The sequence below is a fragment of the Sinocyclocheilus anshuiensis genome, unplaced genomic scaffold, assembly GCF_001515605.1.
Source record: "Sinocyclocheilus anshuiensis isolate Anshui unplaced genomic scaffold, SAMN03320099.WGS_v1.1 scaffold44, whole genome shotgun sequence".
In the NCBI taxonomy this organism is placed as follows: Eukaryota; Metazoa; Chordata; class Actinopteri; order Cypriniformes; family Cyprinidae; genus Sinocyclocheilus; species Sinocyclocheilus anshuiensis.
In genome coordinates this window covers 1,937,602-1,953,537 of record NW_015555746.1, presented here as the reverse complement: position 1 = coordinate 1,953,537, position 15,936 = coordinate 1,937,602, and the positions used below count along the sequence as shown (strand labels likewise).

Below are 15,936 nucleotides of genomic sequence, written 5' to 3'. Positions count from 1 at the left end.
AGAAGTACGACTAATAAAGAAAATACACTTAGATAATAAACTTAATCTTACATGAACGATGAACGTTTCTCACATTACATAATTTTGCATCATTCTAATCTTAAGATTCGCTTGATGATACAGATCATTTTTGGAACACTATATAGTTCATCAAGTGTCTTTAAGAGACGTGTCGTTTTCATCCATACCCGTAGGGGGCGCTGTTCTCTGTTAAACGGGCGCATGATTTCACTTTTGCTCTTGTGCTGTAATTTACCTCGGCGAAGAGCAACGATAACACACGGCGGATTATGGAGCAGTTAATGTGTATTGATCGTTTGAGGCGGTCTTACTGTCCTTCATAAAACCTCGGTGAATGACATTTCATCACTAGTTGCTGTTAGTGCAGCTGGATCAGCGCTGTCTCCAGGTCAAAAGAGCGGATGCTCCAGAACTATTTTTAGTAACTGGATAGTTCTTTGTTGTTTTGGGGTTTTCTAAATAATATTTTCCTTATTCATTCAGGTGTGGAATTGACGGCAAGAATGGTGATCAGAAAGACCTACATAAGCGTGGGCTACTCGTGTGTCGGGGTGTTGGTGGGATTTTCGGCGTTTCTAGTGTGGAACATCGCTTACAAACAGCCGTGGACAGCCGCGATGGGTGGATTATCAGGTAAATTGTTTGGCTGTGTTTCAAATGCAGGTGAGTTGCCTACCTAGACAGCATTTTTGGCCATCTTAGGCTGACTTGGAACGCGCCTTTGATGCCTAAATATTGTCTAGGTTGGCAAATCTCTAGTTTAAGGTCATGGAGAAATGGATTTAAAGTAAATATTGCTGCTAATTTTCCTTTTTTTAGCCTTTAATCGGGGAGTAATTTTGGACTTAAATTTTCTGTATCCTTTCTAGTTCTGAGATGGGGAACTTTACAAACAACTCAGTTAAAATGTTTATTGCTGCATAATGCATAGATGAATAATATTCCGTTTTTTCTTTAAGGTAACTATTTCTTAATTTTTTATTTAATTGTCAAGCAGCGCAAGAAATGTTACATTTTAATCTATAAAATCTGTTATTTTTGATCAGTTTTAGTGCAAGGGTTAAAAACTGCCCACTGTGTAACATGTTTGTTGGATAAAGTATTAATAAATGCAGGTTTAATACACTAAATATTTAACCTTCTGCGTTTTAGTGAGTAATGAACAAGTTGTTTAATTTTTCTGGAGTAGCTTATGCAATTGTTATTGTTAGTCCAAAAGTAGTTATCAAACATTGTGTGTAATATGGACAATGTAGCATAAAATGCTACACCAAACCTTTTCCATTTTTTAATAACAGTAAGACATTTTATAATGAAAAATGTACCCACAATTTTTAGGTGGGATCTCTAAATACTTAAAAAAAAGTTTGGAGCCAGTAAGATTTTTTACTTAGAACGGATTTATTAAATTGATCAAAATTAACAGTTAATACTTTTACATTAAAAAAAGGGTGCACAACTGTACAAACATTAAAACACCCTCTGACCCCAAATTTTGAAAGGTATTTCACACAAATCCTTCCACAAATGCCCATTCAACATGTTCGATGAGTTGTGTAGAGACACCCAGAAGGTGGCCTGACAACTTAATTGTTTCCATATCTAAATTATATTTGTCCGATATATTGGTGTTTGGTATGAGAAGGGTATGACACCTTTAACTTAACAAATACAGGCAAAAGCTTTGAGATTTTGGCCTCACTAAATGTCCGTTCCTCAGTGCACTTTGATCAGTCGCTGTGCTCTTTGAGTTTGTGTTGTGCAAGAGAGTCATATAGTTTCACATAGTCTGTGCTGTACTTTTAGAAGTACACTTTGGTCAGTCTCGTTCTGCTGCAAAAGAATGGCATGATTTTGCTGATTTTTGGTCTGTTCAGTTATCAGACGGTTGACCAATCACATGTCCATTAACTATTTCAACACATTGTAGGTTAAAAATTATAAAGCAAAGTATATTTCACTGCTATAAATCACCATTTTTGCAGTTCACTTAAATGGTCCTGCAGTGTGTAATATTCCTCTATGTGTGAGGGCACAAAAACAGCATTTATAATAATTATACAACAATACACTGCAGGACACTGCTTGAAATGTCACATGAACTAACCTATTATTTATAGTGTTATTGTATGAGAGCAAGTGAAAAGTGTGACTATAGTAAACACCCTACCCACTTACACCGCTGTGTTTAAAAGGGAAATATGGTGGTGTTGGTCAGGGAGAGTCTACTTTGTTGTGTAATATCCCAAAACGCTCTTCTGCAAATCTAACAGCACATGCAGAACTGAGAGAAAATAGCACTGTCAAAAGAATCAAACAGGAACACAGCAGTTTACATGCATGTGAGGATGACAAGGCAATAATAAATGCAGAGTCATGGATTCAGTCGTACTTGCAAAACCAGTACACTATAAAAAAAAATAATAATAAATTTTCCAAAGTTGCAAGTAAAACAAAGATTATTGGAGTAAGTTTTACCAGAAAATACAATTTCAGTTTTTCTAATTCAAAATGTCACTTTTTATTCAACGTTACTTGTCGTTTCTTTGTAGTTGTTTAATATTTACTGGTAATTTCTGATTGAAAATGGTCAGTTTATGTGTTTAGAATTTTGTGTTTATGTATTTCTCCAGGTGTTTTGGCACTATGGGCTCTGGTCACACACATAATGTACCTTCAGGACTTCTGGAGAACATGGTTAAAGGGACTGAAGTTCTTCCTGGTCATAGGCGTCATTTTCTCGGTGTTGTCCATCGTGGCGTTCATCTCTTTTCTCTGTGTCGCCATCTCCCGCAAGCAATGTGAGTGGAGATCTGTTCTGAAGCTCATGAAACTCATGAATGCTTGACTTTAAATTGTATTTGTAGCATTTAGGTGTGAAGTAAAGTGTTTATCGTATCAGTCTCATATGATGTGGATGTCAGGACATTAAACTTTAAAAACTGTTTTGCTCTCTCTTGTGTGTGTGTGTGTGTGTGTGTGTGTGTGTGTACAGCTCTCAAAGATCCCACCAGTCTGTACCTGTCATGTGTGTGGAGCTTCATGAGTTTAAAGTGGGCGTTTCTGCTGGCCCTCTATTCTCATCGATATCGCAAAGAATTTGCAGACATCTCCATCCTCAGTGACTTTTAAATATACACACAATAACACACTCGTGCCCACAGACAAACAAGTAAATAAGTGTACAACATGCTTGGCTGTTACCATTTAAAATGGACCAGGAACACTCGACGAGGAGAGTTAGTCTTTTTAGTATTTGGAGACATTAGTGTACCACTTCTCTCTCTTTCTGCTATTGTCTGTCCTGGATGAAGGATGTCATCAGTGATTTTCAATTTTGGACTTTTTAATATCTATGATCAAAATCAACATTTCTGAGCCTTTTCACTTTTCAGTATGTATGGTTTATACTTTGCATTTCTGAATGAGGTATTGAGGAGTCTTTTGCCTTTCTCCTTGCTGCTGTTTTCTTGAATGTCTCACTAAGGATAAGTGACAGGTTTTTGTTAAGCTGGTGCGTTCTCTCCTGCTATTGCATAGCATTTATGTAATCTATTGGGTTTTAAAATAAGCACTTTATTGTCTATGAAATGTGGTATAACCAATCACAAACCTTGTTCATGTGGAAATCTTTGAGGCTTTACTGGCAAGGGATGTTATGTGGAAAGCCCAAATTCTCTTCTTGTTTGTACTTTTATGACCCCAAAGCATTAGAGAGCAACATCCAGCACACATTTGAATGAAATGAAGGATTTTTGTAGCATTTTTTTTTTCTCACAAGACAAACAGGGTTAGAGGTTTTTATGTCTGTCACCTGTTATATGGCTGAGTGTTGGTTAGTATAATTTCACTCAGATAATACTGCATGCATTTGTCTTGTTATATTAAGTTGAGCTTTTTATATTTACACAAAACATTATTATACTGTTAGAATGTGATTTTTGCTTTGCCTGACATATCAGGCACTTTTGTGAACATATCCATTATATTGTATTATGAAATCAATAACGTTATGTATTTGTCAGTAACCCATTAATAAAATAACCTGATACCTAACCTGACACATGCTTCTTGATTTCAAAACAATTTTTTATAAAAAAGTAAAAATACAGGTTTGTTCAATTTTGAGAACAGCAAAACATTTTGAAGACGATTGAGTGAAATGAAAAGAATATAAAAACATGAATATAAAAAAAAACAGACAACTGAAAAATATGCAAGTGCTGTCATGGTATTTCACAAAACATTCAAATGTAACTGTAGACCAGCTTGGTAATAAAAAGGAAGTAAAATATTCTCAGAAATTAATTTCATCCTAACTGACAGCAGCGCTTTATGCTTGCTATATAAATACTTGACATACAAGGATACATATTCATTGAGGGAAATCTGTCACTATTAATAATGGCAAAAACTTAACTTGAACACAATGCAAAATGTCTCAGGATTTTTTCCTTTTTTAAATTTGTAATGACTGATGAATATAAAGTGCAATTAACATTAGCTTTTATAATTAAATTGCCAAGATCATTTTAAAGTTATCAAGGACTACTGATCATTTCAAAGGTTTGAATGTAAAACTAACAGATGCCTAAAACTAGTCATTTATCAGTCCACATTTAAACAGTAACAATTTACACTACAGTTCAAAAGTTTGGGGTTGCTAAGATTTTTTCATGTTTTTGAAAGAAGCCTCATGCACATCAAGGCTGCATTTATTCGATCAAAAATACAGTAAAAACAGTAATATTGTGAAATATTATTACAACTGTTTTCTATGAATATATATATATATATAATTTTTTTTTTAATGTAATTTATTCCTGTGATGGCAAAGTTGAATTTTCAGCAGCCATTCTAATATATGCTGATTTGGTGTTTACGAAACATTAGTTACTGTCAATGTTTAAAACATTTTTTTTCATTCCTTGGCTAATTAAAATGTCAAAAGATCAGCAATGCATCCCTGCTGAATGTTTGAAAAAATGACTGACCCCAAATGTTTGAAAGGTAGTGTATTAACCAAATGCTTTGTCCCTTAAAAAATCCTGGGTAAGGATGTTTCTCATAAATTTTCACTTCCTGTCTGTATGATATCCTTATTTGACATTGCCCAGAGGCTTCATGAGTAAAAACTTTTTTGTCAAACAAATGACTCAGCATTTCAAAAAATCACTCGCGAGATGTGACTGTGAATTTCTTTTGTTCCGCCAAGTTCCTGAGGATTGTCTCCTGTGTCAACACTGCAGTCATCATAGTCTGTTACAGCACTGGATGTCCGACTTCTGCTTGGAGAGGAATAAAGTCTTCCAGAAATAAGACAGACTGGCTTCTACAATGAATCAGCTTCATCATGCTCCATAGGCTCATTTAGGAAACTATTGAGCAGAGAACATCAAAAGATTCAATAGTCAGGTCACTCCATATCTAGCCATGTTAGTCCATCAGTATGCTAATACTGAAAGCTTTTACACTGCAACAGTGCTAGCCCACTTTTTCTGCAATGTTGGATCTGGAAGATTTTTTGTCCATTCCTTTTTCTTACAGCAGGTCTTTGTTGTATTTTCTTTCTATACTGCTGTCTTACCTGCTGCTGCTTGGAACAGTCATATGAAGGCCATCCAGGACTAAAGCAGCTTCACTGCCTGCTGAGTATTTCCTCTCCGCATTCACGTAGGACAGAGACACAGTGTTTACCATAGACCTCACTGAATGCCAGTACCTGCCTGAGAGAGTAGTATGAAAAGAAAAGATCAAAAAGACCACAGACAACAGACATGGACAACGCTAACCGAACGATTCTTACTCTGAACATGTAGAACTGTCTTCAGAGACTCGACTGCGTTGATACAGGGTTTCCTCACTAATTCCTCCTCATCTAAAGGCTCAGGCTGTAAAAACATACAAACATTCACACAATACTCAAGGTGTTGATGTGTTCATGTGGACATCTGTAAACACACACACCTCATTTCCCATGAGAGCACTGACACAGGCTTGCAACGCGTCGCAGAGGGATGTGAGGTTATAACCTCCCTCTAACACCAACACCACTCGACCTTCAGCCAACTCCATTAACTTCCGGGTCAAAAATCCGAAACCTGAGACATATCACATTAAATCAAAACCTTCAAATGATTATTTGCATATTCGGTCAGTGGCACACGTCATACTGACGCTAATGGCATTCACAGAAACATTCTGGAGGCATTATAGTGGCTCTTGATTTATCAGTTCATGAAAACTAAATCATGACTATAATACGGCCATAACTTTTCAGTCCCATCAAAAATGCCAAGTCATTATAAGCTCTTCTGCTTTCCATCTGAAGTATTTGAAGGACTTTCCTAAGGGGAAACCCTACAGAGCAATAAAAATGCAGAAACAACACAAAAACTCTCAGGCTCAGATAATATAATTAAATGCTCTTGCAAAACCCAGCGAGTTAAGGAAATTTAAAAATGCATTTTTACCAAGTATTTATTTGTATGTGCTGTCTATCTTCATGCTTATTAAATATGAACAATATTTAAAAAATATTGTAGACTTTTTGGGGCCAGTGACCCCTTACAGGGGAGAAAATCTTCCAAGGACCCCATAACTATAACAGCAATTAAGCATATACTTACTACAATTTGATGCCATTGGAACTTCCATTTTTCTGGAATATTTCACTTTTCTGGATTACGTTAAATTTACCTGGATTTTTGTTTATCATTTTCTGGACTCAGTTTTTTTGTCAATGGTTAAATTAAATTGTAATCAAAAATGATGTCTAATTATTTGAAATCATACAACTTATACAGTTTAACAAAAAAAATATTAAAGGTTTTCCATTTACATTTTTCTGGATACCATTTTAATGGTTTAATACAATTTTAATAATCTAAAAGCATGTCTGATGAATGTAACTTAATATTTTACAATTTATTTGTAAAATATTTGATTTTTACAAAAATATTGTGATATGAAATGTTTTATTTTCTTTAGAAATTCGGTGTAGTTGTGTTAGAATTTTTCTGGATTTATAATTGAATACATATTTATTATCATAAATGGTGGTAATCAAATGAAGGCATAAAACGTTAGCAATTTAATCTTTTAAAATGAAATGAAATAAAAATGTAACAACTCCATTTAATTTTGAGGAAAAAAAGTGCTGTACAGAAGAGGTTTGCTGTAAAAATGAAAGCATGGAATAAAAATAGTGTGATTATTCCTTTAAAAATAAAGTTTTAATAATTGTATTATTATTATTATTATTATAGCAGACTTTTTGCAGTTTAATATTAACAGACACAAGTCCATGTCGCAGTTTGATTAAGTGTACTGACCTACTTTTGATTTATTTATCCAAAACTACTGTGACATACAACATCGCGGAAATCATATCGCCCTATTTTGCGGACCCCTGACTATGGGTAAATTGTACTTGGAAATTGTAGACACTCTATGGCCACAGTATGTATTTCTAATACATACAGTTTGCTGAGACTCTGTATCCACTCAGAGCCTCTGGGTGACCCTCTGCAGCATCAAAACCAGCTGAAACCAGCACCACATCTGGGGAAAACTCGTGAGCAATTGGCATCACTACCGTTCTATAATAAAGAGGCAGAATATATAGCTATTTAGTTCATGTAGACTTAACATTGGCACCAGACAGAATTGCAAACAGGTTCCCTGAAGGAAAAAAAGTCACACAGGTTTGGAATGACATGAGGGTTTGTAAATGACAAATGATGAATTTTTAATTTGCGCGAATGATACTAGACACACTAAAATTACATCAAAAGAGTACCTGAATGCAGCTAGGTATTCTGCATCTCCCATTGGAGGATTCAGGCCTCCTGACCACGCCACATTTACATTATAGCCTTTCCCTCTATCTGATCCTACCTGTAACACATTCATGCAGTTTAAATTTACATACAGACAGAGTAATCTGACAGAATGCACACTCATACTCAAATCTCAAACACACTCACTAGTTTCATAAAGGGATGTACACAAAACTAACCCTGGTGGGTTGTCCATTTCCAAGGAAGAAAGAACCATTGTCATAGCGATGCAGGGATATATAGAGGACACTAGGATCTGTGTAGAATATCTCCTCAGTTCCATTACCATGATGAACATCCTGACAAATGTCCAGAGGAACACAATGATTAGTGATGAAAAAACCACACAAATCATTTGGAAACTTTTCATACAAAAATCATTAAAAAAAAATAAAAAATCAAAGGTTGAAGGTGAAGTGCTTAATTGTTGTGCCTCTAGTGTTGCCAAACGAAATAGAAAAAATTATGACTGTTGAAGGAAAAGAGATTGGAAGGAGTAAAACTTGAAATCCTGACCAGGCAAATTACCTGCAATTTCTATTGTACAATCATATCATTTATAACTTTGAAAAAAGCTAATGGGCATATTATGGTCAAATACCCTTTATCAGTAATTGCAAATATGTGTAAGTGCGGAAATATATCTAAGGCAAATACTGTGTGTGTGTGTGTGTGTAACTGGTATTTATCACGTTATGGATAGTAATACCAGTAAATTTGGATATTTTTAGGTCCCCATGAGGAAACAAGCTTATAAATAATACAGAATTAAGTTTTTTGAAAATCTAAAAATGCAGAATGTTTCCTGTGAGGGGTAGGTTTAGGGTGATAGAAAATACAGTTTGTACAGCATAAAAAAAAACATTACGCCTATGGAATGTCCCCATAAAACTGTGTGTGTCTTACCCAATCTACTATAAGGATCTTTGTAACCTTCAATCGCTCCTGAAGCTGTTTAGCAGCAATGGCCACAGAGTTAAAGATACTGGAACCACTGTAAGAGAGAGAATGAGAGAGGAAAAAAATATGAAAAAAAAAACATACATAGAAATACACAGCATTTTTTACCTGCATACACTACCATTGAAAAGTTTGGAGTTTGTAATAAATGTTTTTTTTTTAATGTTTTTGAAAAAAGTCTCTTTTGCTCACCAAGGCTGCATTTATTTGATACAGTAAAACAATAATATTATGAAATATTATTACAATTTTTAATAAAGGATTTATTTTAATATATTTTTAAATGTAATTTATTACTGTGATTTCCAAGTTGAATTTTCAGCAGCCTTTAATCTTTAATTTCACATGATCCTTCAGAAATCATGTTATGCTAATTAGGAGCTCAAAAAAACATTTCCTTTTTTTTTATCAATTTGAAAACAGTTGTCCTACTTAATATATAATCAAATAGAATAAAATGAAAATTTTTGTAACAATGTAAGTCTTTACTGTCACTTTTGATCAATTTAAGGTGTCTTTGTGGCATAAAAGTATTCATTTCTATTAAAAAAAAAATCTTACTGATCCTAAACTTTCAAACGGTAGTGTGTGTTTTTCAGTTTCTCAGTATTAATGTGGCATCACAAGAAAAGAAATTACCATGAAATTATGGTTATTATTATATGCTTGCTTGCTAAACATCCTGTTTTGAACGTCATTTCATGCTGATTTAAAAAAACACGTGTCCGCAGTTGTGCAACTCACTATGTTTGAGAATGTGATGCATGGTGCCCTGGAGGTGTGACCACAGCAAACCCATTCTGAGGATAAGTCAGAAAAAGAAGGATTAAGAATCTGAACCGGTCAAAGCTCTGTGGTTATAGGAGACAGAATGATAGACTATGGGAATCTCACCCTTAGCTCTCCTCCAGCCACACGGAAAGCCAGCTCAATCACACTGCCCACTGACATCTTCAGTATTGCTGCACTGCAGGAATTATTCAATACCATATCATGGTCTGTTTGACATTTATATGGTATGGAAGATGTTCTTTCTGAGAACCCAGCGTATGAATGAATAAGCTGTTCTGAATGGACCGACAGAAGTTCCTCAAACATGGCCGGCCTGCCTTTAACCAACTAAGAAAGAAAGAAAGACAGACAGACAGACAGACAGACAGACGTTAAATTCTCACCACTGTTATAATAGTTAGAGCTTCATGAGCTGTTCAGCATTGTTTACCTTACACTGATTCCTGAAGCCACACTCCTGCAGTCTTGACCAGACACTCATAATTCTGCCAGCATACCCAGGATCAAAGCTGGTATCTTTACAGTCACACTCATGTTTCAGCATCTGATAGTCAAACACCAAACCTACACACACAAATATACTTTAAAATGAAAATATATTTTAGGGCTACTGAGTTAACATAAAAACTAATGTGTCATATTTTAGAAAAAAAATTTCTTTGCTCAGCTGGGTTATATAGTTCTCAATAGTGTTTTTGCTTAATTTTGCAAACAAAAATATTATGTATAAAGCCACAGCAGAACAAAATACATTTTTCGAAAACTACTTTTCGATGCTAATGGAAGCTTTTCTCACTGGACACAATAATGACTTTAAATGATCTTTTGGGGGTAATTCCTCAGCCGAATGTAATTTTTGCATTGAAAATTAAAATCAATTTCTTGTATTAGAATGTGCTGTTTTGCATTTGGCATGTCACCCTTTTGCTTTAATGACAGCAGTGCTTGAGCTGCATGACGTTTGTGGGAATAAATTCCAATGATCATGGTATTCAACATGATTTGAGAATGATACAAATCACATGCTTCAGTGAAAGCTAGAACATCCGATCTGAAAGCTCATTGACAAAAATTGACTTACTTGATTAGTGACTTAGAAATTGTGCACAAATATTTAATTATTTCTTATGTTTTTTTTAAACACTCAAAACTTTCTACCTGTTCTATAGTTTGGTGTGCTCCTGACATCCTGGGCTAGAGGTGAGGATAAATGTAAAGGCAGACTTCTGTTAAAGGTGCCTGGAGAGGAATGCACACGTGTAAGGTTCCGGTGATATATTTTTTTCCGTACATCACAGCATTCACTGTGCTGCGGCACTCCCAGTTGATTACTGCATCGGTCATCATGCGGCGATTGAGACAGTATATGTAAGTCCTCTCTTGTTCTCTCTTCGTCTTTTCTCAGTGATCCAGAGGACACAGGCCGCACCATGTGAAAAGGTACATTACAATGAGCATGTGAAAAAGGGCTCTGTGTGTTTGCGTGCAAATGTACATTTGTCTCAGTGTGTTGCTGGAATGTCTCCTGTGGCCATTGCTGTTGGTACATGGGGTGTGTAATCATAACAGTCTGAGTGTGGATGTGCTGGAAGAAAGAAGGTGCCGACTGGGATTTGCTCAAAGGCTTATGAGACATCACCGCCCACTGCCCAGGAACTGTGAGAGAGAAAGAGCAAATTAGGTTATTTTCTCATTTACACTGATTTTCTGGTCTCAAGATTAGTGAATGTTGTGTGTTACCTGCAAGAACAGGTGGATGCAAGGCAAAGACCGGCTGTTCATATCTAGTCCAGAGCATGGTGTGTACAGGAGATTCATCCTGAAGAAAAGCAGATTAATGTAGTTGCAATCAGGAATGAGCCAGTTTTAGGCTTAACATAGCATTAAAACAATTATTACACAATTACAATGGACCCTTTTCACAACTATAGTATAGTAAATTGTAGAAGTATATGGGAGACCATAGCAAATATTTGTTTTGCATTCCCATTTATTAAAACAGAAAAAAATATGCTATTCCGCAAAAAACTGTATTTCCAAAACTTTCAGAAAACAAAAAAAGAGATGCATTAGCAACTCCATTGTAGAAATGCTGACTAGTTTTTATAAATGAATGACAGGGTGATAAGACAAAAACAAACATAAATAAAGTGCTATAAAAATACACTGAATAATCTGAAAATTCATGTTTGCTAGATTTACTATATCAATGGTTTTCAACCATTTTATAATTAAAAATGATTTAATAATATAAAAAATCAATTAAAACTTAATTAAAATGCTGAAAAAACACACAAAAAAGTAAGATGTAAACTGAAATCGTATTTCTTTTTCCCTGCAACTAGTTTTTTTTTAACTGAAAAACATACAGAATCTTGAACCTTAGAGTCACAATATCTTATAATCCCAAATTTGGGATTTCCCAAATCCCAAATATATCAAAACTCCCAGTTTCTGTTAATAAAAAAAAATTGAAAACAAGCATGTTTTCATAATTACAGAAGATATCTTAGCCAGTATGGGGGACCTTAAAATACTGTGTAGGGACAATAGGGGCCTTCAAGTCAAAACAGTTGAGAACCTCTGGTGAACAAAGCATCGATTTAAAAAACATTTTAGTCAATAGGCACTCAAAACACTCCATCCAATCCATCCCATAATTAACATAAAATAATACAATAATAAATAACCTTTGGTTACTTTAACAACACCATCACAAAATCAGCTTTGTAAAATAAAATAAAATAAATAAATAAATGCTGCCTGACTCCTAAAACCTTTACTCATATGAGAGATAATATATATAATGAAAGTCCAGTAACAGACCCGTTGTGGTGATGATGTGCTATAGGTCTGTGGCTCTTGATGGCTCATTTTTGTATCTGCTGATGAACTTTTTAAAGATACTGGAGTAGAACTGGAGGCTCCCCCTACAAAATACACATACCTGGTCACTACAGTGTCTGAAGGACCATGGAACAAAATTACAAAAGAATTCACAGCAAACAATTTCATTATATCGTTGCTTTAGTTGATTTTAGCAGTGTTATTACACACCCATAGAGTCAGATGCTCTGACAGCAGGGGGCGCACTGATTTTACGCTGCAGTGGGTTCTGTCTTCCTGATGTACTTCTCTTTGGTCGCAGCTTCAGGATTGGCTCTGAGGCTTCTCACAAACATGCACAAACACAAATGTGCTTAAACGTGAATAATTTCTCAGATTTCTATGCATTTCAAGGACATGTGTACGTGTACAAGCTCACATGTTTGTATGAATGTGTACATGTGTGTCACCTGTTCTTCTTAATGGATTGTCCTCCTCCAAATAATGCTGGGTTAGATCCTGACTTTCCAATTTCCTGAACAACAGAAAATATAAATGACTCCAATTCCACAATTCAAATGCAACCTTAGATCCAGGTTTTTTATTGTTTCTAACCTATGTTTATTGCGAATATGCTGATTTAGCTTTCGTTTCACCCAGTCACTGGCACCGGCACCTGCCAATCACAACAATCGTCAAATCAGACCAGTCCAGATAGAGTTTTTATATGACATATGACAGAATACAACAGGGTCAGAAATTAACCAAGGCTTGGTGAAAAAAAATGCACAGATGTCAGGGGCAACTTTTTTTTTTATCTGATATTTGAATTCATAATATTCTGTTCTAGGCTTCTATGGGTTCAGACACTACAGCTAGAATTTCAGTTACAATTTAATTTGTTTTTGAGATAAATGGACAACCCACTCTGTTTATATATAAGTTAATTTCTGACACTGGTATAGAAAAAAGAATATTTGTTAAAAAAAACATGAGAGTACTCTTCTTTTTATTCAAAGGCTGATTAAATGGCTTTTGTTCGCTCTCCCTCCCTCTCTCCAGCTTCCCGTGCTGATGTTCAGACATCTGCATAATGAGGATGAGACAGAATGTCAGTTCTGAAACTAGAATATTGTATATCAATGGTTCCAGAACAGGCTAGTAGAGTTCCAAAATTACACTGCAGTGTGCAAGCTAACATCAGTGTGTGTCTATGTAGATACCCATACCATAATTGTAATTTGAAATAAAGTATGCTGAATATGAGATTCAGATGTTGTAAGTGGATTATTATTAGATGTTTCAATGCCACAGTCTGGATGACCAGAATGCCAAATGCATTTGACTCAAGTCAGAAATGAACAAAGATATTTCTCACCAAATGCCAGTAATTATAATATTATGAGTAATATTATTGTTATTGTTTGGTGGCACCTTTAATCCTTTAAATTGCATTCACGTTAACTCATGTTAAATGACAGAACTGGTGTCACCTGGATCAGCAGATACAGTATAACATTTACTCAACATTTACTTTCAACTGTATGTAAAAAACAAATCAAGAAAAAAGCAGTGTACTTCTTGAAAGTAATATACACACTGTCTGTTTGTGCAATGAGTATACTACATTTTATGTATTCAACATTTTTATAACTTGTTTGCTGTTTTAAAATAAAATGCTATTTTTTTTATAGTTGAAGATTTCTATCCAACTTTAATTTCAAGCAGACAACAGTGCATAAAAATAAATAAATAAATAAATAAATAAATTTTATAAAGTCAAACCAAAAATTATTCAGATACCTTCAACATTTCTCACATTATCACAGCTATAGTTTTTCGCTATAGTTTAGAAAATGGTTATAAAATATGACAGGAACTCAGAGTTGTGTCCGAACAAATACATCTTCATAATGTCAGATAACTTTGATAGAAAGGAATGTAACAAAACATGGTCAGGTCAAAGTGTCAAATCTAATTTTTGGTCCCAAATTTTTTATCAATTTACTGGTAGCCCACTGTATGAAGAATTTTTGGGTATAATATGTCACAGTTTACTTTATTTTGCTATCCTCACTTACATAAATTAACTATAGTGTCCTGCACCCACTAGTAAAAAAATGTTTCTTCTTAACAATTTAACACATCCTTGCTGAATAAAAGTTTTAATTTCTTTCAACAAAAGAAAGAATAAAGATTTACTGACCCCAAACTTTTGAACGGTAGTGTATATAGTTAGAAAAGATTTATATTTTAAATAAATGCTCTTCTTTTTAACTTTTTATTCATCAAAGAATCCTGAAAAAAAGTATCACAGGTTCCAAAAAAATATTAAGCAGCACAACGAGTTAAAAATAGATCGCAAAATTTCTCTTAAAGTGCGAAGACGTTAAATTGCATTTCAGTTTCTGTAGTGGCATCCTCTGTCATTTTTTTTTTTTTATGAACTCAAACATCACCGTTTCGTTTTACGCTACCACAGAAACCATGCTGCACTCAATCTGGGCTGGATCACTATGGTAACCCTCCAGCAGACGAGGAAGTGCTCTATTAAAACGAATAGAGTGAAACCCATCCACTTCCTGAAGCTAAAATTAGAATTTGTTTGTCTGATTTAGGGGTGATTTATGTAAGTATGGTATGCTATTCTCATCCTACAATTTGCCTGACCTATATTTGGTTTAAATGGTTCTTGGGAAACATTTCAGCCAAAGCACAACAAACTTATTTACCCAAAGCAGAAAAGCATCAAAGGACAGAAAGATCTAACTTCCAAAAATTTCTGGGGCTTAAAAACGATTATTTATCCATCCTTTAAAATTGAATGAATAAAACCAGTGGAAAGACTAAAAAGTGCAAAACTCACACTTTTAGTCTTTCAAGCATTTGTGAAGTCACACTATATACACAAACAGCAGGCTGATGTGCTTATAGATATATATTTTTGTTTGTCATGATGAAAAACTTACAAATCAAAAAAAATGTAGGCTACACAAAAAGTCTCTGTTTTCAAACTGACCGATAGTTGAATCCAATAAGGAATGCTACATTACACTTCTATCATTATTAAGTTATATGAATACATGTCATGGCATTTGATCTCCAAAACTACTATAACATTAGAGTAAACGTGATGTGGCAGTTTCAAAACTCTCATTTCAAAGCTCTATATGGTAACTGAACAAAGCAAACAAAGTTTAAAACACACGAGGATCTCTTACCTGTCACGTCTGCATAGCTTTTCCACCTCTAAATGGTTTCCAGCCTTCGAATGCTCATCTGAAAAGGACAAACCACATGCATTTGCACTCTCAGGCTGTCCGCATCACAAAATGAACAGCAGAACACATCTGAAGCACCTGCAGATAACACCGGCCCTGCACTACAGCGAACTCCAAAGGTGTGATTATGTTGGGTGACATCTAGCTACATTTAGGCTCACGCTGCCCTCCCTGAAGCCCCTCCTGCTGAGCTTCCTCTCCTCACACTACAACTG

The 15,936-nt window shown here is 35.0% G+C and overlaps 1 protein-coding gene across 1 annotated transcript; it reads right to left on the bottom strand.

Annotated features, from left to right (window-relative positions):
* Positions 1-5,003: 5,003 nt before the first annotated feature.
* On the bottom strand, positions 5,004-15,679 carry LOC107673471 (histone deacetylase 4-like). Its single transcript, XM_016467067.1, has 18 exons — positions 15,662-15,679; positions 13,056-13,116; positions 12,911-12,975; positions 12,672-12,782; positions 12,441-12,544; positions 11,355-11,433; positions 10,773-11,270; positions 10,045-10,178; positions 9,717-9,941; positions 9,567-9,622; positions 8,769-8,856; positions 8,042-8,161; positions 7,823-7,920; positions 7,504-7,622; positions 5,989-6,122; positions 5,828-5,912; positions 5,609-5,747; positions 5,004-5,399 (listed from the first exon to the last, which is right to left on the bottom strand). Exons 4-18 carry the CDS (start codon positions 12,673-12,675, stop codon positions 5,354-5,356), a joined length of 1,929 nt encoding a protein of 642 aa, XP_016322553.1. The 5' UTR covers positions 12,676-12,782; positions 12,911-12,975; positions 13,056-13,116; positions 15,662-15,679; the 3' UTR covers positions 5,004-5,353.
* Between the last annotated feature and the right edge of the window lie 257 nt (positions 15,680-15,936).

Excerpts from the sequence above, each read along its gene's own strand:
- LOC107673471 (XM_016467067.1), bottom strand. Across the intron at positions 11,434-12,440 it reads GCACATCATCACCACAACGG|GATGAATCTCCTGTACACAC; the intron begins GTCTGTTACTGG and ends GCTTTTCTTCAG. Across the intron at positions 5,913-5,988 it reads GTGCTCTCATGGGAAATGAG|CCTGAGCCTTTAGATGAGGA; the intron begins GTGTGTGTGTTT and ends ATGTTTTTACAG.